This window comes from Quercus lobata, chromosome 11, assembly GCF_001633185.2.
Source record: "Quercus lobata isolate SW786 chromosome 11, ValleyOak3.0 Primary Assembly, whole genome shotgun sequence".
Taxonomy (NCBI): Eukaryota; Viridiplantae; Streptophyta; class Magnoliopsida; order Fagales; family Fagaceae; genus Quercus; species Quercus lobata.
Window position 1 is genome coordinate 44,271,263 of NC_044914.1, and position 26,399 is coordinate 44,297,661.

At 35.2% G+C, this 26,399-nt stretch overlaps 1 protein-coding gene and 1 pseudogene across 3 annotated transcripts; one reads left to right on the forward strand and one right to left on the reverse strand.

Moving 5' to 3' along the window:
- Window positions 1-1,964: 1,964 nt before the first annotated feature.
- LOC115967528 (bifunctional dihydrofolate reductase-thymidylate synthase-like) lies at window positions 1,965-7,342 on the forward strand. 2 transcript variants are annotated; one of them, XM_031086647.1, is made up of 12 exons: window positions 1,965-2,058; window positions 3,090-3,601; window positions 3,684-4,083; window positions 4,191-4,235; window positions 4,425-4,490; window positions 4,998-5,059; window positions 5,188-5,262; window positions 5,357-5,522; window positions 5,604-5,727; window positions 6,049-6,155; window positions 6,316-6,504; window positions 6,919-7,342. In XM_031086647.1, the coding sequence occupies exons 2-11, from the start codon at window positions 3,177-3,179 to the stop codon at window positions 6,424-6,426; spliced, it is 1,581 nt and encodes a 526-aa protein (XP_030942507.1). In that variant the 5' UTR covers window positions 1,965-2,058; window positions 3,090-3,176; the 3' UTR covers window positions 6,427-6,504; window positions 6,919-7,342. The 2 variants fall into 2 exon arrangements, with proteins under 2 accessions (XP_030942507.1, XP_030942506.1); XM_031086646.1 differs by lacking the exon at window positions 1,965-2,058 and adding an exon at window positions 2,418-2,619.
- A 1,629-nt stretch (window positions 7,343-8,971) lies between these two features.
- Window positions 8,972-25,374, reverse strand: LOC115966947 (annotated as a pseudogene). The gene is made up of 3 exons (XR_004086400.1): window positions 25,343-25,374; window positions 11,147-12,221; window positions 8,972-9,584 (listed from the first exon to the last, which is right to left on the reverse strand). The product of XR_004086400.1 is annotated as an AAA-ATPase At3g50940-like (transcript).
- Window positions 25,375-26,399: the final 1,025 nt, after the last annotated feature.

Genomic DNA, 26,399 nt, shown 5'->3' on the forward strand with positions numbered 1-26,399 from the left:
CTTCGGATTTTGACTGAAAGAAGGATGAGGTTGATTTTGAGTCTTCGCCATCCTTGTCCCGATCGAGCCATGATAAGCTTTATCGGAACGTGGCGTTTTTGGGAGGGGTGGGACTTTTGCATCCCTTGTTGTTATGGTAAAGTATTTTGCGATTAAGTGTATAAACCGGCGAGTAAACCGAATCTTAAGGAAGGCTAAGTATTTCAGAGTCGCAGGAGGATGAAAAGGGATTTTTGATAAAAACAATCACCTCCTCCTGTCCTACTTATACAGAGGGCGGAGCGGGGGGCATTTAATAAGTTCAGATCTCCAGAGGAATCAGCAAACCCAAACACGCCGGTTCCGCTTCTCCACCCCATCAAAATAAACCGTCGAATTAAAGTAGTCTCGTAAATAGTGATTATTCAAAGCGCGTTTTGAATACCCCAAGCGATAAGAATGCATCAAGCGCGAAATTAAAAACTGTCTCACAGACCGGTGCACCTCTTGGGCATATGAAGCGCCGCCAGCATGTTCAATAGGCCGAATGGATTGGGCCGTAGGAAGAAGTTTGGCATCACCAAAACCCCCCTGTCCAGCCCAGAGGTTGGACAGCCGGGTTTTGAGGGGCTAATGTGGGGCGCAAATGATTTATGGGCCAGGCCCCTCTACCCAGGGAGAGTCCAAAGGCCCAGGCCGAGGAGGATTATGGCCCAAGTTCAACGAAATAGCCTTTGGGTACCGCCGAGGGTAGTTCAGTCCTCGGCAGACCCACAGTACCTCCAAAGGGAAGGGTAAAAACGGTATAGGACTGGAACATGGAAGAAAGATCTAAAATATCCAGGGAAAGCTGCTGTTATTGCCATTTAATGTTCTGAACCCGACAGAGCCGCATTCTTTGGCTTTTACAACCATCCCCAACGACTTTGAGTATGGACTGATGGGACAAGTATCAATCTTGGAAAGTTTAACCCTACGCGTGGACGAAGGACAGTGGACGCGAGCTAGTATAAAAGGAAGAGTAAGTAATCTATAGAGGGGGTTGGGAAAAATGGCCAGAAACCAGGGCCTCCCAGCCCACCTCCAGGAGAAAGACTTCAGGGGTGTAGGAAAGCTTAAGTTCATACGAACACCGCGAAAAACCCACCGCCTATCGAACAAGGCCTAGCCTTCCAAACCCACGCTCTACAAATGATATTGTTAGGGGCCTTTTCATGTGCGAACCCGACACTGTTACGGTCCGTCACGAATCGCGTCCTTACAGTTAACATTAGAAAAAGTTAGTCAAAAGAAAACTATCTTTAGTTAACACAAAAAGCATGACTTGTTTTTTAAAAATACAACTTTATCTCATAGCAAGCTAAATATGAGAATTTATAAGATAAGAAAATAAAATTATTTTATAAAAAATATATTTTTTAAAAAAACTAATTTTTAAGAAAAACATCAACATCGAAAATGTAGGAAAAAAATACATACCAACAAAACCTACAACACAACAAGAAGGTAATACCATAGTCCACAATAGTAGTAAAAAAAATTAAAAAAAAAAAAAATCTCTCTCAATGTATAAGAAAGTCTCACTCACACAAACACACAAAACACTCAAACGATACCCCGCGTCAACCGTGCTTTTGAATTTTCTCACTTTTTCTTTTCTCTCTGTCTCTCTCTCTAATCTTACTCACTTTCTTTCTTGCTCTTTTCCCTTTTATTTCTCAAAGAGAGTGTGTGAAACAAAGAAAAAAAGAAAAAGAAAAAAAAGAAAAGAAAGAAAGAAAGAGAAGAAGAAAACCGAAGAAAGTGGTTTTGTTTGGTATTTATAACATAAACAAGCTGCTAGTTTTTTTTGACTCTCTCTTCTCTCTCTCCCCACTCACTACTACTCTCTACTCTTCTCTCTCTCTCTTTCTCTGTGTTTCTTCGAAATGCCGCGTCCCTAATATAATATTAAAAATAAAATTAAAAAGTACTTTTGTCTAATACAAAAACCCTAGCTCATTCCTTAATTTTCTCAGACACACGTTTCTCGGTCTTCGTGCTTGCTCGCTCGAGATTTCGCTCTTCGCTCCGAGATCGTCTGTCACTTTTCCACATTCTTGTTTTGTTTTCTTTGCGATTCAAGTTTTTTTTTTTTTTTTTTTTTCTTTTTTACCCAACAAAAAAAAATGGTGGGTTTTACAGTTTGTGTGAGGGATTTCAATTTTTCCGATGAATATTTAATGGAATCGCAATAACCGTTCTTCGAATTTGCATTACCATTTTTTTTTTTAAATTTTAAATTTTTTTTTTTGTTTTTCAACGGGGAGTTTGGAAAATCATATTCTTAGTGTTGGATTTTTTTTTATTTAATTTTTAATTTTTTTTTTTATAAATATGCTATATGAATTGTGTGTGAGATTCTCTTTTGTTTATGTATTATTTTTAATTTATGAATGAACTTTGAGTCATGTGTGAGCTATTGAATCAGATGGGTACTTTTTTTTTTTTTTTACAAAGGGTTTAGTAGATTTTTGCATTGAGAATTGCTTTAGGAATAGTTGGATTTGCATGCATGTTGTTCTTGTTCGTGCCTGTAATCTATGGTTGTGGATGAGGTCTACAGCTCAAATTGGTACTTTGTTTTCCTTGTAGAGCAAGGTAAGACCTGGGCTCAGACACTAAAGGGTGCGTGTGTAACTTTTTTTTTTTTTTTTTTTAAGCTACAATTTATGGTACATTACGTATTTAACAAGCTGTTTATGCTTCACTGTTAGTAGTTTGTTAATTATGGTATATTAAAGTTAGATGGGTTGGGTTAGACAAATAGGAATTGGTGGTTTTTTGGGTTTCTTTGAAATTCCAGGTATTTTTTATGAATTGGGGTCATGCCCATGTGGTCTCTAGCTAGTTTGTATGGTTCTAGTGTTCTGATTTTTAACTTTTTCAACAAAAATGCGCACACACACACACACGCATATACTAATATTCCCAATTTTGGCTTATTTTTGTGTTTTGCTCTGTTATCTGTTTTTGTCATTACTTTGCCTATTGGATAGATATTGAGGAATGGTTTTCACATTTCATATGTTTTATTTTAAAAAATTTTCTCTATTTGTTTCAATTTTCAGGTTGTACAACCCTTCCTGAAACTTGGGCTGTGCCGTACTTGTTTTGTGTCATCTTCTCTAAGTTTCTGTAAAGTTTTCAGTTCAATTATGGCTGGTGACTCTTTGATGACTTCTAATGGCAATGGAAATGGACTGCCTGATCCACGGAGGACTTACCAAGTGGTTGTGGCTGCAACCCGAGATATGGGTATTGGTAAGGATGGAAAACTGCCCTGGAATTTACCTTCTGACCTCAAATTTTTCGAGGAAATCACTGTGAAAACCTCAGATCCTGGGAAAAAGAATGCGGTTCTAATGGGTAGGAAAACATGGGAGAGTATCCCTGTTGAGAAACGGCCTCTACCTGGTCGCCTTAATGTTGTTCTGACTCGCTCTGGGAGTTTTGACATTGCAACTGCAGAAAATGTTTTAATATGCGGAAGTGTGGCTTCTGCTTTGGAGTTGTTAGCTGCTGCACCTTACTGTCTGTCAATTGAAAAAGTGTTTGTTATCGGAGGTGGCGAGATATTGAGGTGTGCTTTTGTTGTTCATTCCAGTACTGAGGAGCTCTTGTTTCTTTCTTTCTCTATTTATATTGGCAATCTTTATATACAGGGAAACTATCAATGCACCTGGATGTGATGCTATCCACATTTCAGAAATTGAGACAAGCATTGAATGTGACAGATTCATGCCTGCGATTGATTACTCTGTATTTCAGCCATGGTTCTCATCCTTTCCTGTGGTGGAAAATAACATACGACATTCCTTCACAACTTATGTTCGTGTTAGGAGTTCTGCAGTTGAATCCCTTGGTCAAAATGGTGATCTGAACTTCGATAGTGGGTCGGAGACTGGTAAGTTTGAGGTAGAGAAATTCTCTTTCCTGCCCAAGACAATCTTTGAGAGTCATGAGGAGTACATGTATCTTAGATTGGTTCAAGAAATCATCTCAGATGGAAATCCTAAGGATGACAGGACAGGGACTGGTACTTGGTCAAAGTTTGGCTCCCAGGTATGGTCTCCAATTATTAAGCAATACTTGTTTTGCTTCTATTCAACTCTCTCGTGTTTACATATTGATGCCATTTGTTGCATGCTCTCTCTGCTGTATTTCCACAGATGCGGTTCAATCTGCGCAGAACTTTCCCACTTCTTACTACCAAGGCATGTGTTTCTTTCTTGTTCAGCCAAAAAAAAAAAAAAAAGTTTATCTTATTTGTGTGGCTTATTGTATGTATTTCCTTGTCTCTGTCCAGCAATTTTGAATTGGTGGCTATGTTATTTTATTAAAAAAGGAATATCTCTTATTCATCTTGATATATAGGTTGACACATGTTATCATTTGGTTAATAGAAAGTATTTTGGCGAGGTGTCGTTGAAGAACTTCTATGGTTTATCAGTGGTTCGACAAATGCAAAGGTAATAATATCTTGAACATTTTTAGTCATATGCTTCATCATTCTTGTTCCTGACCATAATTCAAAATGGGACTGGAGGGAACTACTCAGTTTCAGAAGCTTATTGACAAGCTTCACTCATTTGGTCATTTTTGTTTTTCTGCATGAATTGTGTAATTGTTTAAAAATTCGTAGTTTTTGTTTACATCATAAAAAAAGTCACTTGTTTTTGTTTTCTCTAAGTGGTGCTTGTGCAAAAAGATTATGTTTAGTTGCATGTATGGTAGATGCATACACCTAAAGAAATGAATTATAACCTTAAAATTTATTGAGTATGCTTAGTTCTCTGTTGGAATGATGTTGACAGCTGTAATGAGTTCATCTTGACATACAGTCCTGTGCTTCTAATTTCAATGGAAAACCATATGATTTCATTTACCTGAAGTGTGCATAATACTGCATTGAAACTTCTCATCGAAAGAAATCATGGTGAAATGAAATTCATTCTTGGGGGTTGGTTTCATGACAGGTCCTTCAGGAAAAAGGCATTCATATATGGGATGGAAATGCTTCCAGAGATTACCTTGATAGGCAAGTATTGAACTGTCATATCAATAATGACATTATACTCATTCTCATGTATCTTGGGTACTCTGGCTATTTTAAATGACTTCTGCTTTTCTTGTGGTTTTAAATTATATCTTATTTGCCTTTTTCAGTATCGGTTTGACAGAGAGGGAGGAGGGTGACTTAGGACCTGTATATGGGTTCCAGTGGAGACATTTTGGTGCTAGGTTGGGAGGACTCTACTTTTTCTAAAGTTAGATTATGGATTAGTCTTAGTGAATTTAGTTTAAACTTTTTATCCATCTGTCTTGCATTCTTCAGGTATACTGATATGCATGCTGACTACTCTGGCCAAGGATTTGATCAATTGTTTGATGTTATTCACAAGATTAAAAATAATCCTGATGACCGACGGATAATACTCTCAGCATGGAATCCTTCTGATCTCAAATTGATGGCTCTTCCACCTTGCCACATGTTTGCACAGGTTTGTCTTGAAGCAGCATGTCAACTTTTTCCTTAATAATTTCTTTTTGTTTTGGAGTACATCCTTCTTTTCTCTTTGCAGTTTTATGTGGCCAATGGTGAGTTATCATGTCAAATGTATCAGCGCTCTGCTGACATGGGCCTCGGTGTGCCATTCAACATCGCATCTTATGCTCTCCTGACATGCATGATTGCTCATGTTTGTGGTATGCATTTTTACAACTATCAGGAATTAGTATTTAAATGTGTGGATGTCTCTAGAATGATAAATAGTCATATGTTTGTGTGGCATCATCTGATGCGCATGAAAAATGGTAAATGTTAAATAATGATGTGCTTGTGAGAATCAGTTTGTATATGCCTAAACTACTTAATGAGAACATTCAATTTTATGGTTCATCATTCACTGCCAAGGCGACCACAATAGGATCTATTTTCTTATCTCCACTATTTCTGAATTAGTGGAATAATTTGATGAATTTTAGTTAACTTAATGCTGTGATTTCTAATTGCCATATCTTGTACAGATCTTGTTCCAGGTGATTTCATCCATGTTATTGGGGATGCTCATGTTTATCGCACTCATATCCGGCCTCTACAGGAGCAGCTTCAGAAACTCCCTAAGCCTTTTCCAGTAAGAATAATAATGTCAAACTGAGACTGTGTTAGACTTGATTTTCAACTCGTTTGAAAATATATTACTGGTTGGGAGAGGTTAAAATTTCCTCTACTCATCCAATTTTCATATAATTTGTATCATTCATCTTCATATTTCACCTTTATTTCTATTGCAGATTTTGAAGATAAATCCTGAGAAGAAGAATATAGATTCTTTTGTGGCAGCTGATTTCAAACTTGTAGGTTATGATCCTCACCAGAAGATAGAAATGAAAATGGCAGTTTAAACATCTCATAAAGGTTCTCACTAAAAAAGCATAGAGAAAAGTACCTCCTTCAGGCAATGTTAGCACCTAGTTTTTGAGGCAAGTATATGATTCCACTGATTTATATCCTGCCTCATATTTGGTTCAGTTATCAACATGGAAATTATATAGCATGTTTTAAGTGATCTCTATCAATTTTTTGCGTTGATGGTTCACTTACCAAATTTATGGCATGTTGCCACAAAGTTGCTATGAGGATTTTTTTCATCACCTAATTGGTCCCTATTGTGGTTTGTTATAATCTTAGTGTGGTTGGGGGCTTCAGGTTCTGGAAAAATAATAGCTCTCTTCATGACACATCATGTTTAATGCTGACCAATGCTAGCAAATGCTTCTTATTAGTTTTAATTATGTGTTTATCTTTTATGGCAGATCTTTGTGAACGTAATTTCTACAATTTTTTTGTTGTCGTATGACAATGACAACTGATAGCTTGTTTCTATGATGTTTCAGGAACACCTGTTGGAGGTTTATGTTGCTATTGAGTTCTATACAAATAAAGAACTACTAGTATATTATACTTAAAACTAGGAACTGCAGTAAGAGAGAATCCTTTAGTTCCAGTGTTTGGTGGATCTAAGGTGATTTAGTTTATCAGTAGCTTCTTACAGTTCATGTTCATTTCTCCATTTTACAAGGAGCTATCACTTTCTTAACAGCTGCAAATACTCTGAAAGTAGCTGGTATCTTGATATTGTTGTTGAAAATAGAATTTGGATCTTGAATTCTCTTGGACTGGTTTATTTGGTGTATTATTTTTATAAAAACAGTTGCTTGGACTTTAAAAGTTTGGTAGAGATGATTTGGAAGTGATTTGATGATCAATCATCAATTTCAGCAATGCAGTGCGGTATCGTAGATTGTGATGTTCCCTTCATATTATTGTTGTGATTTTTCTGGGTTTAAATGCAAGAATGGGCTATACAGAATGGTTTATAGCATGATCATGTCCATGAAAATAATGGAGTTAGCCTAGCTTCACTGGTTACTGATTTTTAGCCTTCTTTTTGTTAAAATTTAAAAGACTGTTGAGCTCCTCTTTGGGCACTTTTAGGAATTAGGATTTTGTGATTGCTAGCGGTTTAGCATTTGTTGGTTGATTTTTAATTTTTTTTTTCTTATAATAATTTATTAGTTATAAGTTACAACAATATTATTATTAGTTATAAGTTACAACAATTGGAGAGGAAGAAGGATTTAAACCTTGTTTCTCGGTAGATAATGCTACTGAATTATAAGACTTTTTGATGATAAATTAATGTAATTTTAATAACATAACTATCAAAAGCAATATTTCATAATGATTCAAAACTTATTTTATCAAATTCAAAATACGATGACAATAAAGTTACCAAATGGATCTTAATTCCTAATCCGATTACCGTGAATATGGAATAATTACTCTTAATTTTCTGTGATAAGAAAGAGGAAGTACTGAACAATCACTCTATTTTGCAAATGGTCTAAACCAGCAATGTGTTTATGGGATGGCAGGAGAGAATATCATGCAAGAAAGAAATGCATGGACGAGATTGGCATAAATCTTTCGTTCACAAGCCATGTACAAACAAGGTGCCCATGTATGTGTGCCAGATATATTCCCTACGTGCTAGTTATATTTCATGACACGCCCTGCAGGTTTGCTACCATATAATGAACTTTAAGAAGGGTTATATGACTAGCCTCTTTTTTTTAAAAAAAAAAAAAAAAAAAAAAAAAATTAATGTCACACTATTTAGAGTAATTTGGTTCAGCTTTATGTTTTTGAGCATTTTGAAAAACTTGCTTTTATAAGTGTGTTTTGCAATTGCAGCTTGAAGAGTGCAATGCAAAAACGTGTAAAATCACAATGGTGTGGCCGAATATGAAATATGTGTTTACAAAACACTATCGTTTTTTTATTTTTATTTATTTATTTTTTTGCAAAAAAACAAAACCATACAGGTACTTAATAACTTGTAATAATACTTACAGTTTGCCAAACTCACTATTGGATTATATGATCTCTGCTTGTGAATTATTAGGATAAAAATGGTTCAAAATCTCTCTCTCTCTCTCATTTTTACTAAACAAATGAGTTTTGAATTTGATAGTCCACTGATTCTTCAACATTAGTTGGTTTGAACCTCTACTTAGTTTCACCCAAGCTTGGTCATGGATAGATCACCAAGATTCAAGTCCATAAGCAGTGATAATTGTAGAATGAAGACATGCTGGGGGTTCTTTTCACCCTTCTCTCACAATACTACTTCACTATCAATCACCCAAGAGTATTTAGCCTTTAAGCTTAGATTAAGGTGAAACTTAGCACATATGAAGAACATGTAATTGGTGCAGTCGGAAAAATATTGATCTATTGAGTCAAGAGTCTTGTGGCTCTTTAGCATTGCCTAATCCTCTCCATGTGAACAACTTAGGTTTGAATCCCCTGAATTCCCCTCACTTGTAAATTAAAAAAAAATAATCTACTTGAAATAATGAGTGATAAGATGGAAAAGAGTTAAAGTTAATGTAACTTGAACTCAATCATATATATTTTAAAATGTATATATGGCTCTATCAACACACACATACATAGAAGCACATACCAAATTATCTCATTATCTATGTAGCTTTTTTGTTTTTAATATTTGGCACCTTCATTACGATTGCAACACATCACAGAATCCTTATCATGTGTTTGCCTTTCTCACCCTCCGTTGTCCCATTTCCACCTTTGCCCTCTACCTCTTCTGTACCTTCTGCTTCACTAGCTTTAGTTTCATCACTCTCTCTTTTTCCCTTCAAGAAACTCAATTAAGCCTCTTAGTGCAATTTCAGGTTCCTCATTTTTCAGTAAATGCTCAGCTACCTCTGCTGGAGTTACCTTTGTTGTCTCTATTAACATCTCAATATCTGAGAACAGTGAGTGCTCTGTAATTCCATGGTAATTTGATGCTAGCATTTTGAATCCACACAGTGTGCAATAGGACATGTGGATGTGTACATCCATACGACCAGGACGCAACAAAGCTGGGTCCAGCCGATCTTTATGATTGGTTGTGAACACTTATTATCCGCTCATCCCCACAACTTGACCATAAGCCATCTATGAAATTAAGCAACCCTGACAAAATCAACTAAACAGAAAGAAAATATATGATCAAATTATCGATAGGCAATTATTCTTGGAAGAAAGGTACCTCCAGCCATCATCATGCACTAAATAGTATGAAGATTCTTACCACTTGACGCAGAAAGACAAGATTGCTCGCAATGCTCCCATGAAAATTGAATGGGGGAAACTAAAAAACCAAGGTTGATATATGAACCTCCAGAATAATATTTCTTTTCTTTGGTTGAATTCATAAGACTAGTGAAGCCCACTAATCACATTATATGACAGCATCAAGCCATTGAGGGTTACTACCCTCATATTCTAGGTGGTAGTGGAACTGGTGCTCTTATTGTTTCCTCCTCAGTGGTGCCACTCCATGACAGCCTAAACTCAATGCCTGCTACCTAATGGGCTGAGGTGTATGCTTATATTTCAATTTGAAACTTGAAAAGTGATAAACTACCAATTGCCCCAAAGATGAAGCTTTTAAAGCACCTTCTTTGATACCATGATAAATCACCAATTTTCCCAAAAGCTTAAACTATTAGGAAATGGTAAATTTAATCATTTAACCAGTATTCTAACAAAAAGGATTTGATCATCCCACTTTTCTGGCAAGATATGCACAACCTACACATCCATGAGGTTCTTGATTGACTAGTCCTGGCCAAAATGGAGAAAATACACTCACACCCTACACACCCTCCAATGTTCCAAGCTACTCCAGAATTAGAGGCTGTTTAAACCAAAGTTTTTCTTAGCTGATTTGGTAATTGATGCATTTCACAGACCACAGATCTACCAGGCCTTTAGGAAATATAATTCCACAATCAGAAGATAGAAACCCATATGCCTTTTCTGACAGTGAATTGAATTTTAAGAGTTTAATTAATTAGTACCCCTTGAGCCTTTTGTGACACTGAATGGAATTCTAAGATGTTAGTATTTCCCAAGATTATAAAATCCCAAACCAGGTGTTAAAGAACATTTGCAAAGAACTGTGCTTCTATTGTACACAGCTTCAAAAAGGTATTTAGGACAGAAAGAGTACTCCAGCGTACTCCAGCTGTCCAGTAAATACATAAACACTAAAATTCTTTTCATGACAGACGTCTTTTCTATTCATCTCCAAAATGTCTACCACCACCAAAATCATTGCAACCTCTCAAACTCAAAATGATATTTACCATAAATGAAGCATACATCTAGCAACTACTTAGCACAAGGAGTATCTATTAACATAATTTTTGATTATTCAATAGTTACAATGGGGGTTTGGGGATTTGAATCTTGGATGTCTCAAATGAAAACACTAGGAGGTGCTAGTTAAGCTACAAGGCTCTTGGCAAGTATATATTAACATAATGCAACAACAATCAAGTCTTTAATCCCAAAATTTTGAGGTTGGCTATGACTTTTCAACAGACTAGTCAAGGTTTGCCTCATGTAATCTTATATGTCATCTATTTTATCTGAAGTCATACCATCAAACATAATCTTGAACATAAACAATCATATACCATCAGCAAGGCATCGGAGAAAATCATTAAAAACAGAAATGATTACAAAGAGCAATAACCTCACCTGCGTTCCCTGTTGTTGATGATAATGAGATGGAAAAGGATTCATAACCCTGGCCTTCTCAAGCCTATCCTGCAATTCAATAGAGCAATCAATATCCTCCACCACAAGTATAGACCGGTTTGCTGTCGAGATCAACAGGTTCCTCAGGTCAGAATTACGCCTAACTTCAGTCAACTCCAAGTCATAGATATCAAAATTAAGGTAATTCGCCATAGCAGCAATCAAACTAGATTTCCCAGTACCAGGTGGTCCAAACAACAAGTACCCACGTTTCCAAGCCTTCCCAACTTTCCTGTAAAACTCTTTCCTCTTCACAAACCTCTCAAGATCCTCCATTATCATCTCCTTCACATTCACATCCGTAGCCAAAGTATCAAAAGTCGCAGGATGATCAAGATTCACAGACTGCCACCTCTCCACTCTATGCCCTCTCATTCTATCACCACCCAAAGTGAAAAGCTTTAATGTCTTTCTCTCTTCTTTCACTTCCTTAGACTTTTCTAACACATGGGGCAAGTAGTTTTGGAACACCATGTCTTTGTGTTTCTTGTGGAAGCTTAACTCCATGTAACGAACCTCGTTCATGAGAACTGAATTGTAAGGACCCGAGTCAGGTCCAGTTACCCACTTTGACTGTACTTGCTTCGACACCAACTTCCATTTCAGTTGGGCACCATTGAATGTGTCAACTATTTCTTCGTTTCTTTCCATGGTGACAGAGATTTTGGTCTCTTTGACAGGCATGGAGACCCTGAAACGTTTAGTGTTGGGAGAGAGAGTGGGTTTAAGATAAAGCTGTGCAGCTTTGAAGAGGTGGTTGTGGTTAAGACCATCGAACTCATCGATGACAAGGGTGAGTTGGGAAGAGAGTGAGGAGAAGAGAGTGCGGAGTTTGAGGTATATGTAGTTTCGAACATGGTTTTTGGGATGGTGGGAACATGGTTTTTGGGATGGTGGGAAAGATTGGATCTTTGAGGGGTTTTGGGAAATGGGGTTTATGGGTTTTGTTGGCTTTGTAGTAGAGAATTCAGATTGGGGAAGAAATGTTGCGATGGTGGTGGTGATGGGTGTTTGACTTTTGATAGATTTGTGGTGGGAAGAAGGGACTGTGAATTTGTGATTGGTTTGGTTTTTGTTTTTTTTTTTTTTTTTTGGGTTTTCAGTTTTTCTTGGTCATGTAAGGTTTTGACTTTGGACCGATCAATAGCATCCAGAATTATGCTATGGACACAATGAGGAGATGCAATTAGTTAGAGTATAATCTGGGTCTGTATCTCCATTAATCATAACTCATTATATAACGAGTTGTTACATAAAATTGTGCTAAAAATTATATCTTAGCATAATTCATAGCATTTATGAAGCCTAAGGTTAGAGTGTGGGGCCCAGAGAAAAATGGCCAAATTGACTTGTTGACATTGACTTGGAAAATGACTAACAATTTGTGTGCAAAAAAGAAAAATTATTAGGTATTTATGAAATTAGTGAAAGCATGAATTTTAGAAAGTTTCATGTGAGGCTCACCCCTCATGTGAGAGTCTTCCCTACTGAATATTTTGTCAAAAGTGAGTGAAAAAATGGTTACAATGATTTTCAACAGGTAATTTTGCAGTTTTTTTTTTTTTGTTTGTTTGTTTGTTTGTTTGTTCTTAGAATGGTTGATTTTCCATATTGGTGGATAATAAAATAATTTTTTTTAGAAAGTTTTAATTTATAGCGTCTGCTTTTGATGATACACTTTTATTATCTGACCAAAACACCAATCAATTTTTAGTGTAGGCAGGAATTGAACTTCAGATCTTTTATTTAACCATTAGAGACTTTACCAATTGAACTGATTGAAACTTACTAATAAAATGAAATTAGTGATTTGTTGATATGAGACATATTATAATTGATGCATGATAAGAAGATACAAATGATTTAATACAGAATTTTAGTAAATTAAAATTAGTAACTTTTTTTTGTTATAAATAATTTAATAGTTACAATATTAGGAGAGAGAATATCTGAATTTTGGTTCTCCTAATAAAGGAAAATAAACTTTATGTCATTAACAAAGATTTTGGTGTAAAATCAATCATTTAGTTCCAAGGATTTGTAAGTTTTGTCAAAAGCCTAAGTGAAGGAAAGAGTTCTTCAAGACTTCAACTTCATTTGCTTGACACATTAGAGGAAAGGTAGCATAGGGCTTAGTTTTGGCAATTCTTCAACTCAAACTCATGTATATAGTTTTTTTTTTTTTTTTTTTTTGAATAAATAGATAGTGGGGAAGGGTGATGTATAGTTCAAACCACATACATGAAGTATAACAAATGATTGGTTTTGGAAAAAAAAAATTGGGTGCTTGCATTCATATTTTATTCATTTATTTTTTAAGTGTATAAATAGTTTCTCCTTTTAGGACTATTTTGTTTCTAATTGATTTCATTTATGCTATTGAATTTGATAGAATTAAAAATAAGTTAGTCCAGATCATGAGATCTAGAGTTGCTTTTATATTTTAGTAATCAAATATTTCATATTCTGTGTGACCCGAGAGCTAGGGGTTCAACCAAACACATCTTCAACTAAAGAATTGTTAGTGTTGATGTACCCATTTTAGCATATTCAATGGTAGTCCTCTTAGGATTCAAGAGAAATTATTCATTCTTATGGGAAAAGCCCTCCACCTTCTCATAGTAAATGTGAACCCTTGTGTAGGTCCTATGTTGGGGCCCACACTCATGTGAGGAGAGGGAAGACTCCTTCCGTAAGAGTCAATAATTTCATAGAATCAATGGTGACAATCTTGACAAATTGGGATCTTCCAAAAATTAAGAAATAAGAACATAATGTCAATCTCCATAAAGAGTAAGAGTGTAGAATTGGGAAAGTAACAAATTACCTACTTTAATTGATTTCAATGTTTTATTTTATTTATCTTCCTTATTAGTCTTTTTTTTTTTTTTTTGAGAAACAAATACACTTACATACACAAAGAAGAGGAAAATGGGTTCTAATATAAAAGCACACCACAAACTTTCTATTTGAATTTAAAATTAGAATTAGAATTTTAGAGTTTCAGTTTCTCTCATTGTTATATTTCCTAGTTTGGTTAGAATTCTATGGTAGTTGCGGTTTTTTTCTATGGAAATTACATAATTGTATCATCTCTTTCTATGGTAAGTGGGGTTTTATTACTAGGACAACAAACATTTTTATTACAATTTTGTCACAAATGTGATATGGTAGATTGTGAAGTGGTGGAGAAATAACAGTGAATGCATGTGAAAATGATAGACACATTCATAATCTGTCATGTTAGATACATGAACAGGAGGTGACAATCAAACACATGTTGAACATAAGTGTTTTTAGTGTTGATGTTCTTATTTTGATGCATTCAACAGTAATATGGCGACAGGATTGGGGTTGCAATAAAAAAATATGATGTCAATTTTAGACATGCCAAATTGGACCCGAACTAGACTTGATTTTTATCACTTATAGCAAAAACAATCCAACAGCAAAAATTTAAGTCCACTGAGGGTTGTTTTGGGCTGGCATGGTTATGAAAGATTTTTTTTGTCTTTTGTTTTTTTGTTTTTTAACATGTATTATATTTGAATTCTTTGCATGAGCCAAATTAAATCTAGTGATCACCTGCAACCTGTTCTTTGCATGTCCCTTTATTTAAAGAATTCGACTGCAAGTTTTAATTATGAATTTGGTGAACCAGATTGAGTTTAAATTTGATGCTGTTGTTAATTGGAGAATTAAAAATCTCAAAGGTATGAGTTTTTTTTTTTAGTTTTTTTTTTTTTATATATCGGTAAAGCTGGTCTTTTTTAAAACCAAAATGTGGGGCCTAATAATTTGTGGCCCTGGCCCATTTATTCATTGGGGCCCAAGGCCCGAGCCGAGGAAGGTTATAGTCCAGGCTCGGTAATACAAGTACAAAATAGTCTTGGGACACAGCCGAGGACGATTCAGTCCTCGGCATGTCCGAGGTCTCACTAAAAGTAAGGGCAAAAAGGGTATAGGAGCAGCTTGGAAAAAATCTAAAATATCTAGGTCAATAAAGAAGGATACGCTGGAAAGTATAACGACCAGGGAAAGCTGCCCTTACTGCCATTCAATACTCTGCACCTGACAGAGCCATACTCTCCAGCTTTTACAACCACCCCCAACCACTCTGGATATGGGCTGATGGGACAAGTATCAGTCTTGGAAAAGTCGATCCTACACGTGGACAAAGGATAAGGAACACATGCTAGTATAAAAGGAAAAGTAAGCAATCCAGAGTGAGGGCGGGGAAAAATGGCCAAAAACCAGAGCCTCCCAGCCCGCCTCCAAGAGAAAAACTCCTAGGGCGAACACGATTTAATTACGTATGCCCACCACGAAAAACCACCGTCCTGTGACCAAGGCCTAGCCTTTCAAACCCACGCTCTATAAATGATATTGTTTGGGCCTTTTTACGTACGAACCCAACACTGTTACGGGTCGTTACAAATCGTGTCCTCACAATTGGCATCGTCTGTGGGGAAGGCTTGTGTGTTGGCATAGGCGGTAGGTCGTTACAGTACCCTTGTCATTTCTAACAGCCGGTTGTAGTATTCTAGCGTAAAGTTCCACTAGGGGCTATGTTTCTTTACTAAGGGCTACGTTTCGTAGCGTCAGCCACACGGATGGTTCTAGGGGCTTGGCCGAGGAGCTAATTCCCCTAAACCCAAGGTCTCATGCCATAGCCGAGGGGTTAATTCCCCCAACTACTTAAAAAAAACTGAGTTTTGGACAGAACCAAGGTATTGCATGGTCCTCGGACTCAAACCTATGGGGAAACCAACTACTTAGAATAAAAAATCAAGTTTTGGACAGAACCAAGGTATTGCATGGTCGTCGGAATCAAACCTATGGGGAAACCAACTACTTAGAAGAAAAAACTGAGTTTTGGACAGAACCAAGGTATTGCATGGTCCTCGGACTCAAACCTATGGGGAAACCAACTACTTAGAAGAAAAAACTGAGTTTTGGACAGAACCAAGGTATTGCATGGTCCTCGGACTCAAACCTATGGGGAAACCAATTACTTAGAAGAAAAAACTGAGTTTTGGACAGAACCAAGGTATTGCATGGTCCTCGGACTCAAATCTATGGGGAAACCAATTACTTAGAAGAAAATTTGAGTTTTGGACAGAATCAAGGTATTGCATGGTCCTCGGACTCAAACCTATAGGGAAACCAACTACTTAGAAGAAAAAACTAAGTTTTGGACAGAACCAAGGTATTGCATGGTCCTTGGACTCAAACCTATGGGGAAACCAACTACTTAGAGGTAAAAATCAAGTTTTGGACAGAATCAAGGTATTGCATGGTCCTCGGACTCAAACCTATGGAGAAGTCAGCTACTTAAGAAGAATTCTAAGTCGCTCAGGTCTCGGACCAAATACCAGAAAAGGTCAAGGCTATGAAAGTTATTAGGAAAAAGGCGAAACGCCTTATTTCTCAGCGACCAACAAGGGTTGTACAATTTGGGTTATATATTCTCGGATGATTACTTCCTACATGGCATCGAGCATTCAGCCATCACCTTGTTCAAATTTGGGGTATACAACCCATTTTCAGGTCAGTCTTATTATACACGATAGCTCCAATAAGTTCATAATAATATCTTTTATCTTGGTAAGGCATTTTGGCCTTAAGTGTCGCTTTCTCAGGTTGGCATTATTGTGCCGAACAATTTTATTAAGTTCATTATAGACATCTTTTTCTCAGTAAAGGTTTCTGCCCTAAATGCCACATTATTCAAGTCGGCATTATTATGCCAGATAGTTCCAATAAGCACAGAGCGAGATCTTTTTATTAACTGGGATTTCGGCCCCAAGCATCGTTCATAGTATAAAAATAAAAAAAAAAGTTACAGGATAGTACGTCTATTCACGGCATAACTATTTCGAAAGAAGAGATAGAATGTACGAAATCAAGAAATGACGACCTTTATTAATGTAAAGAGGTGTTACAATGTACAATGAAGGGCTTAAACAAAGCCTATATAGAAAATGAGTTACAAAAACAATAATAAAAAAAAAAAAACAACAACAAACAGAAATCTTGTTAAGCTCTGCTTCCAAGTCTTTCCAAACTCTGCCCCAGTGGCACCCATATTGAGAGGAGGACCTTCCTTGGTGGGAGAGGAGAAGAAGAGGAAAAAAGAAAAGCACTAGGATGAATCTGGTGGTGGAAAGAAGAAGAAAGAGAGGCAAAAGGAGGCACCGGTGAAGGAAGAGAGGAAGAAGCAGGGATACTTTGTCCCTGCGTCAGTCCTGACTCCTAACACGTTGGTGCCATGTTAGCTATGCTCATAAAAGAGCGGCTGGTACTGATAATGGGTGATCCCAGCTCAGCTGCACCAAAAGTTTGACACGACGAGCCCCTGTTTCGGATTTTGACTGAAAGGAGGATGAGAGGTATCTTGAGTCTCTCCCATCCCTACCCTGACCGAGCCATTTTGAACTTCGCAATAACGTAGCATTTCTGAGAAGGGTATGGTCTCTTCATTCCCACTCCTATCTTGGACTTATCACGATTCAAAGTGTAAGCAAGCGAATAAGGGAAACTCTGGGGAAGACTAAGGATTTTCAGATTTCAGAAGGATTAAAAGGGTCTCTGTAGAAGAGAAATAACCTCTCGCTTTTCTTCTTATATGAAGGGCAAAACGGAAGGTATTTAATCTGTCCAGATTTCCAAGAAAATCTGTAAACGAGAAAATACCCTTTCCACTTCCCCACACTGTCAATAACCGTCGAATTTAAATGGTCTCGTAAAGGGAAATCATTAAAGGTGCGTTTTGGATAATCAAACGGCAGGAACGCATTGCGAATGAATTCAGAGGAATGTCTCGTAGCCCGGTATGTTTCCTGGGTAGATGAAGAGACACCAACATTAATGAAGGACAGAGTTAAACGAGTCGTAATAAAGGCTTGGCATTACCAAAACCCTCATCTCCAACCAAGAGGTCGGACAGCAGGATTTTGAGAGGCTATTGTGGGGCCCAATAATTTGTGGCCCTAACCCATTTATTCATTGGGGCCTAAAGCCCGAGCCGAGAAAGGTTATAGCCCAGACTCGGTAATACAAGTACAAAATAGTCTTGGGACACAGCCGAGGACGATTCAGTCCTCGGCATGTCCGAGGTCTCACTAAAACGAAGGGCAAAAACGGTATAGGAGCAGCTTGGAAAAAATCTAAAATATCTAGGTCAATAAAGAAGGATACGCTGGAAAGTATAACGACCAGAGAAAGCTGCCCTTACTGCCATTCAATACTTTGCACCTGACAGAGCCATACTCTCCAGCTTTTACAACCACCCCTAACCACTCTGGATATGGGCTGATGGGACAAGTATTAGTCTTGGAAAAGTCGATCCTACACGTGGACGAAGGATAAGGAACATATGCTAGTATAAAAGGAAAAGTAAGCAATCCAGAGCGAGGGTAGGGAAAAATGGCAAAAAACCAGAGCCTCCCAGCCCGCCTCCAGGAGAAAAACTCCTAGGGCGAACACGATTTAATTACGTATGCCCACCACGAAAAACCACCGTTCTGTGACCAAGGCCTAGCCTTTCAAACCCACGCTCTATAAATGATATTATTTGGGCATTTTTACGTACGAACCTAACACTGTTACGGGTCGTTACAAATCGTGTCCTCACACAAAATAAAATAAATAAATTTATGAGTTTGAAATGAGTTTGGATTCATTAAATATATGTGGAACAAAAATTGGGATTAAATTACTAAAATTTAATAGAATTTGGAATGAGTTTGAGATTTATATTTTTTAATAAATTCAAATTTAGAATAGATACTCTTAACCTAAATTTGTCTTTTCCCATTCTTAAGTAGCACCTAGACCAAATGGACCAAAATGGATCAAAATAGGCCTGGTGGACCAAAGTGGACTGAAATAGACCAAAGTGGAACAAAATAGACCTAATAGACAGAAGTTAATTGAAATGGACCAAAAGGGCCGAATAGATTGAAGGGGACCGAATGGAATAAAGTGGACCGAAATAGACTTCATGAGTGAAATAGACCGAATAGACTAAAGCAGATTGAAATGGACCAAATAAAACAAGTGGACCGAATAGACCAAAATGGATTGAAATAGAATTCAATAGAAAACCTCTTTACCAAGTTCATAGCTAAAAAAGAGAAGAAAGGTAAAAGAAAAAAAAAATCGACCAAGAAAATGTAAAAAGTAGAAGATTTTTACTCTTACCCTTTGTTTTAATTTTTAATTTTTCTAGTTCTTTTGAAGACAACATGTACATACAAAGAAAATGGCTAATCTCTCAGCATCTCAATCTCAAACAATTGTAGGGGCATTTCTTCCATTAGGAATTTTTTAATTTTGTCATTAAAGATATTAATGATAAGTATCTTCTACCCAAAACAATAGTTTTATTTATTATTTTTATTTTTTGAATTAGGTAGATAGCGAGGGAGAGTTAGGCAGGATTTGAACCACATAAATGAAGCATCACAATATCTATCACTTGAACCCAAAATAATATATTGGGAATCTTATAAAGTGAGAATTTTATACCCCTATCCCCCACCTCCCAAATCTCTCTCCACAGACACACAAGAAACAAGCTTAAGTAGTAAAAAAAAAAAGCATAAGTAAATATTTAGAAATTAAAAAATTTGCCATATTTAACAGCTTCAATTATTTGAATATGGATGTTGGACTATTGTTTCTACAATGAATACTCCAAAAAAAAAAAAAAAAAAAAAAAAAAAAAAAAAAAAAAAAAACCCTCGAAGGCCATTGATAAAGGTGAAAATAGTTTTTGGATAAGGTTTCTTTTTAACAAGACCATGTAAAACCAAAGAAATATGGTGAGGTGGAGGGAAAAGGCTCTAGAGTTGTTGTGGAGGCATCTATGAAGCACGGGTGCGTTTCCGAAATCGGGTGCGGATGCGGGACTCGGCAATTTTTGAAAAAGTAGGGTACGGGTGTGGCGGGGTGTGGCGGGGTGCGGCGATTGAAAAATTATTAAAAATATTTATATTTATATTTTTAATATATGGCTAGGCATACTTTTTCACATTATATAAACATATATCAAATTTAAGAGTAACAGTTGATAATAACTAAAACATGATGTGTGAGTGTGAGAGTGAGATCGTGTGAGTGTGAGAGTGAGATTGTGTGTGTGATTGAGTGGCTAGGTCTTACAAGGGAGACGGAGAGGCATAGAGTACAGAGAGATGAGTAAGAGAGAGCTGAAGTTTGAATGAAATGAGAATGCGTGAGAGAGTTTAGGCCCTTTAGGGTTTGTTATTAAGTTCAAACAGTGTGTTTTGCACCTTTTTTTTTATTTTTATTTTTGAATTTCGGCCTAAATCGACTGTTTCGGTGGATACAGCCTGAGTTGGCGTGAATCAACCCGATTTAGTGCGAATCGGCCCGAGTTTGAGCCATGTCAGCGTGAATCGTGAAACGAAAAAAATAAAAAAATAAAAAAAAGTTGGATGTGGCATCGACATGTAGGTAGCGACATCCCTCGCGTGTTGCCGCATTAGGTCATGTTGGACGCGAGTGCAGTGGGGGTTTTGCCGCGTCCGTGCATCCCAGGGAGGCATCAACGAAAAGTCTACAGTGTTGTAGAGTCTACTCGCAACTAGCTGCAAGTAGATTTGAACTTAATTGATTATAGTGAATTGTTTTGTAGGAGTATCCAAGACTGTTACCCCCTTAGCGGTTTATCCCTTGAAAAATGTTCTCCATCGGTTTTCCATTTCGTTAACAATGTCATGTTATCTCTTTATTGCTTTACTTATTATATTGTGCTTGATTTGGTAATTGGAAGTAAAAAGCTAAATGTGACTAAATTAACATAAATATTTGCTAAATTTTGATAATCAAAATTAAGTATGTTCGATTTGAAATAGATTTTACAATGATAGAGACACAGTATGCATATCTATACCAAATTGTTCAGTCTGAGCACGGTTCAAAGTTCAAACAACATGTTTGCTTTGAAAAAATCGTTTGACAGGACTTGAAGCATCGTACAAAAGGTTTCTTACACCGTATCTTGCAAGATAGTTATTGGGCCACACACTTCCTTCCTTTTTATTTATTTATTTTTATTTTATGAACAAAAAAGCGTTATGCGTTCATTAACCCAGTTTACTTAAATTTACTATTGATGACGCCTAAGTACGTTATCACTGTTAGGTCGTGACACAGTATTTTTGTGTAGGGGTATGCATGGGTCGGGTTGAATTGGGTTAAGGGGATTTTTTGACCCAACCCATCATGGTGGGTCAAAAAAAATTCAACCCAACCCAACCTATCACTTAAATCCAACCTAACCCAACCCAACCCAACCCATGGGTCTGGTTGAACCCATGGGTTGGACAAAAATTTTATTATTATTATTATTAATAAATTGAGTAGAAAAAAATATAAATATAAATATATTAAAAAACACTAATGACTAAACAACAATAGTAATTTACTAGAGTTTCTGTAAATTAATTGGCTTTTATATAAAATAGGAAGAGTTAGTTATTTTTAAAAAAATTATTAATTATATAATATATTATATATATATTAAATATATGGGTGGGTCGGATCGGGTTTGGCGGGTTTGGAATTTTATGACCCAAACCCAACCCAACCCGCTATCAAAAAATTTTTTGTAACCCACGCAACCCACTAAGCCCTAAAAATCGACTCAACTCAACAGGTTGGGTTGGGTCGGGTCGGTTTTGGCGGGTTGGCTGCACACCCCTATTTTTGTGAAGTGCACAACTCAAACCCTGTAATTCTTGAACTCACAAGTGTGACCAACAAAATAAATAAACTTTTCATATTACTCACAACTAATATATCTATCATTTTTAATATGTTATATGTAGTTGAACTTAGCCCTCTCTAAAAGAAAAATATATAAATTTTTTGTAAGATATAATTAAAATCATCTATATTCATTGTGACTTAATGTGTTTATAGCATTACTGTATGTGAAACATCAAAATTATTTTTTTGTTTACACAATTATGTTTTATGTCTGAAATAATAATTATAATTTTAATGTTTTTTATGCTTTATTATTTTCTTTTTTTCTTATCTAAAGCTTGTAAAAATATATATACTTGAACATTATCTAATTTCTCTAGATTTTGTTTTTAGTTCAAATTGCTCAATTTTTTACAAATTTGTTTCATTTTTTTAATTTAAATTTTAAATTATTAATGATGTCATCACAATCTAACATCCAATGGATTGATTTTTGGTATGATCTCAATACCTTAACCTCTCAAATTTTTGGTTCTTTTGAGTGGTTCAATTTTTAAATTGAACCACATAGTAGGTTGTTTGGAGTCTTGAGGGCAGAGTGATAGAACAAGGATAAATAATACCATGTGTTTCTGCATAGAAAAAGAGGCAAAGAGTGTTCTATACCCCGGACTAGGTCATTTAATTCATTTTAATTTTTTGATTATTTTATGAGATTAAATTCTGTAAAACCCATGTTTTACTCCTTTAATTTTAATATGCTACATCATCTTATCGCATGTTTAAAAATAAGCAAAATCACACCTAATCAATTATAATATCCATATATAAATTCAACTAAATTTGGAGTTTATTGAGACTTTATTAGGTGTGGTAGGATGTATTGAATTTTATATAAAATGTTGACGTGTCAATCTCTTATTAAATAGTGTAAAACATGAGTTTTACACTACATCCTTACTAAATTTGGACTCTTATTTTATTAGGTGACACTATTTGAGTGAGAGTGTGATCTAGTGTAATAGTCCCTAATATTTTATGGGAAATGTTAACGAATGCCTTAAGGGTATTGATTTATGAACTATTTTTAGAAATATTTTATGAAAAAAATGATAAAGTAATAATTTTGTTGACAACTTTTCATATTTCCAATGAAAGCGGTATCAAATATTTTCTAATATGATTTGTTAACAATTGCCCTAAGAATACTCGTTAACATGAGTCATATTTTATTTGCAAAAATGAGATTAAATTCTGTAAAGATCTGATATAAAACATATGTTTTACCCCTTCAATCTCAACATGTTATATCATCTTATTACATATTTAAGAATAAGTACAACTATACTTAATCAATTCTAATATTCATATTTAAATCTAACCAAATTAGGATTTTATTGAGATATTATTAGGTATGGTAAGAAGTATTAAATTTTAAGTAAAATACTGATTTGACAATCTCTTATTGGATAGTATAAAACATGAGTTTTACACCCATCCTTACCAAACGCAGACTCTTGTAAAAATTTGATATTTGAATGACACATCACTATTGAAGGGTGTAAATATCTCTCTTTACACCATGTATTTCTTATTATTGAATTGATTCCTTTTTCATAACCTTCGTCTATTTGATTATTGTATAATAAAATAAACAGTAATGGTGGATGAAGCAAAAATGATAAGAAACAAAACATCTTTTTCCCAAAAATAGAAAAGAAATAGAACATACAAAAGTCCTTGAATTTACAAAAAAGAAATGATCTAAAATATTGGATATTGCTTATTGCTAAAAATTGAAAATTGAAAACTGAAAATATTGTAGCAAAATAAGTTTTAAATGTGTGAATGGTACCATAAGACCCAATTAAAAAAAAAATTGCTGAAATCTGTACTTGTGGGTCCTAGTACACAAGATCCACCAAAAAAACGCAGACACATGTTTTTTCTTTTTCAGTGCGATCCAAATCCAACCGAAAGCATTAAAAACATGCTTTTGAAATACAGACTGAACCGGCCAGTCAGACCGCCGTAACTAGAAACCGTTCATCAATCTGGTTCTCTAGAAGTATAAAACCGAAAATTTTTAATTTGCAGTGAACCGTTTGGACCACGGTCAAATCTCCTGTTTTGCAAGATCGGACACGGTTTTACCGGTTGGATAACAAATACTTTGAAAAAAAATCTGCGGTGGTCTATCTCGTTTTTCTTCACTAGAAGCCAGAGCTTGACATCTTGTTTAGCAAAATGCTTCACTGTCACTAGATCTTTCTCTATTATCATTGGTTCTTACCATTTAGTTTCAGTCAGAGGGAGGATAAAATTGTGTTTGTAAATAGAGACTATGGGGATACAGAGAATTCTGGGGAGTGAAAGAGAAAAGAAGACAAAAAGGGTAGAGGAGATAGTGGTAAGTGGGGGCAGGTTGAGTCTGATGTTGTATTGAAGAGAGGGTGATATGACATATGAGTGAGTTGCTTTGGAAATAATAATTTTCTTTAATTAAATAAGATGAAGTATATAAGTGGCTGTAGATTTTTTTGCATGTTTCTTGTTTTTGTTTGAAATTTAAAATTTGAATTTGAAGGGGTTATAAAAAGTGACGGTATTAGTTCCTTGATTTTGGGTAAAGTGTTTATTTTCTTTATTAAAAAAAAGAAAAAAAAAAGAGAGAGAGAAATGACATCTGTGGGTGCATGGCATTGTGGCAGTAGGTTTTCGTTTTTTTCATTCGGTTTGTTACATTTTTTTGGCCTAAAAGTATTAAAATATAAAAGTTGTGAAAATATATTTGAAAGAGATTACTATTCTATATTTTTTTGAACAAATATTCTATATTTTCAGATCAATATTGTTTATTTTTATAAGTTTTGTTACATTTTTTATTTTATTTTATTATTAAATTAATTATTATGTCATCACGATTCGACCTCGGTTTAATTTCAAAAATCTTAAACTTCTCTTTTTTATGATTTATTGAACGATCCAGATTTCAAAACTAGGAAAAAAAAAGGGCTAAACAATGATTTTTTTATTGAAAAAGGGAAAATTCAAGGACGATGCATCGGCTATCTTTGCGTATACATTACTGTACAAGGTACCGGAGTTAAAAGAAGCTGGATCATTGTACAGGCAATGATGATAAGACTGGCAAAACATACAAGCTTGCTTTTTCCTTTTTTTTTTTTTTCATTATTTCGTAATCGGAAGTTCTGGTGCCACAAACTAGTGCACACCCATGTGGCAAGTTGCAGTTAGTAGAGGGGTGATGATAGGTCACCCCTCTACCAATCATAACTCGCTAAATGTGTGAGTTGTGTACAAAGTGTACTAGTTTGTGACACTAGAATTTTTGTAACACCAGAATTTTTCTTTGGGTATCCCTCAGAGTCCTACCTCCCATTACGTAACTCTGCACCAGCACCCATACTTGCTTTTTCCTGGATCCATATCTTTGAACAAAAAATCATGCGAAAAATCATTTCATGCCATGCCAAGGATAAAATTAAAAGCATTTTTGTACTCTGTATTATCTATATACACACACACCACAGCAATCCATGTGACTTTAAAACTTGCTTTTTCCTGGATCCATATCTCTTAACAATGAATTCATGCCAAGGATAAAATTAAAAAAAAATATGTACACTGTATGATCTGTGTGTGTGTGTCTCTCTCTCTCTATATATATATATATATATAGCACAGCAATCCATGCGACTTTAAAACTTGCTTTTTCGTGATCCATATCTCTTAACATTAATTCATACGAAAAATTATTTTAATAAACCCCACAAATCATGCCAATGATAAAATTTAAAACATTTTTGTGATGTATATGTCTAAGGATGTTGGTTTAAAAAATATTTTTAGAAATTTTTTTATTTAAAAGAAAAGTAAATAATTTTTTGACAACTTTTTATATTTTCAATGATATTAAAACTATTTTAAAATGATTCATTAACAAATTTCCTAAAGTCACTCATTTGTAAAAGGAGGGTGCTCAAAAGCTTATAAATACATAGTTAAGTTTATACTTAATTTATGTGAGATACTAAAATCATAACATTAGTATATAGGTAAAAAAATAATGTAAATAATGTGATCAAATAATAACCAACAAAAATTTGTTCTTCTCAAAAAAAAAAAACAAAAATTTGTTAATTCAACCGTTTTTGAAAATATTGAATTAGGGTTTCAATTTGTTGCATTTGCACTCTTGATTTGCTTCTTTTTTTTTTTTTTTTTTTTTTTAAAATTAAAAAAAACCCCACCTTTTTTTAAACCGCGCGTGATAGCGGTGGTTTTTATGAATATTCATAGATATTGCTTCCTATTATAGGCATTATATGTTTTTTTTTTTTTTTTTTTTTTGGAAAAGAACATTTTTGAAATTAAATTTTGGTTTCTTTGTGAACTGATATTTCAAATATATAAAGTTGAATAAAAGTAC

Bases quoted from the DNA above. Each gene is read 5' to 3' on its own strand.
- LOC115967528 (XM_031086647.1), top strand. From the start codon at position 3,177: ATGGCTGGTGACTCTTTGATGACTTCTAATGGCAATGGAAATGGACTG. The intron at 3,602-3,683 runs GTGTGCTTTTGT...CTTTATATACAG, and splicing joins GGAGGTGGCGAGATATTGAG to GGAAACTATCAATGCACCTG. The intron at 5,060-5,187 runs GCAAGTATTGAA...TGCCTTTTTCAG, and splicing joins TCCAGAGATTACCTTGATAG to TATCGGTTTGACAGAGAGGG.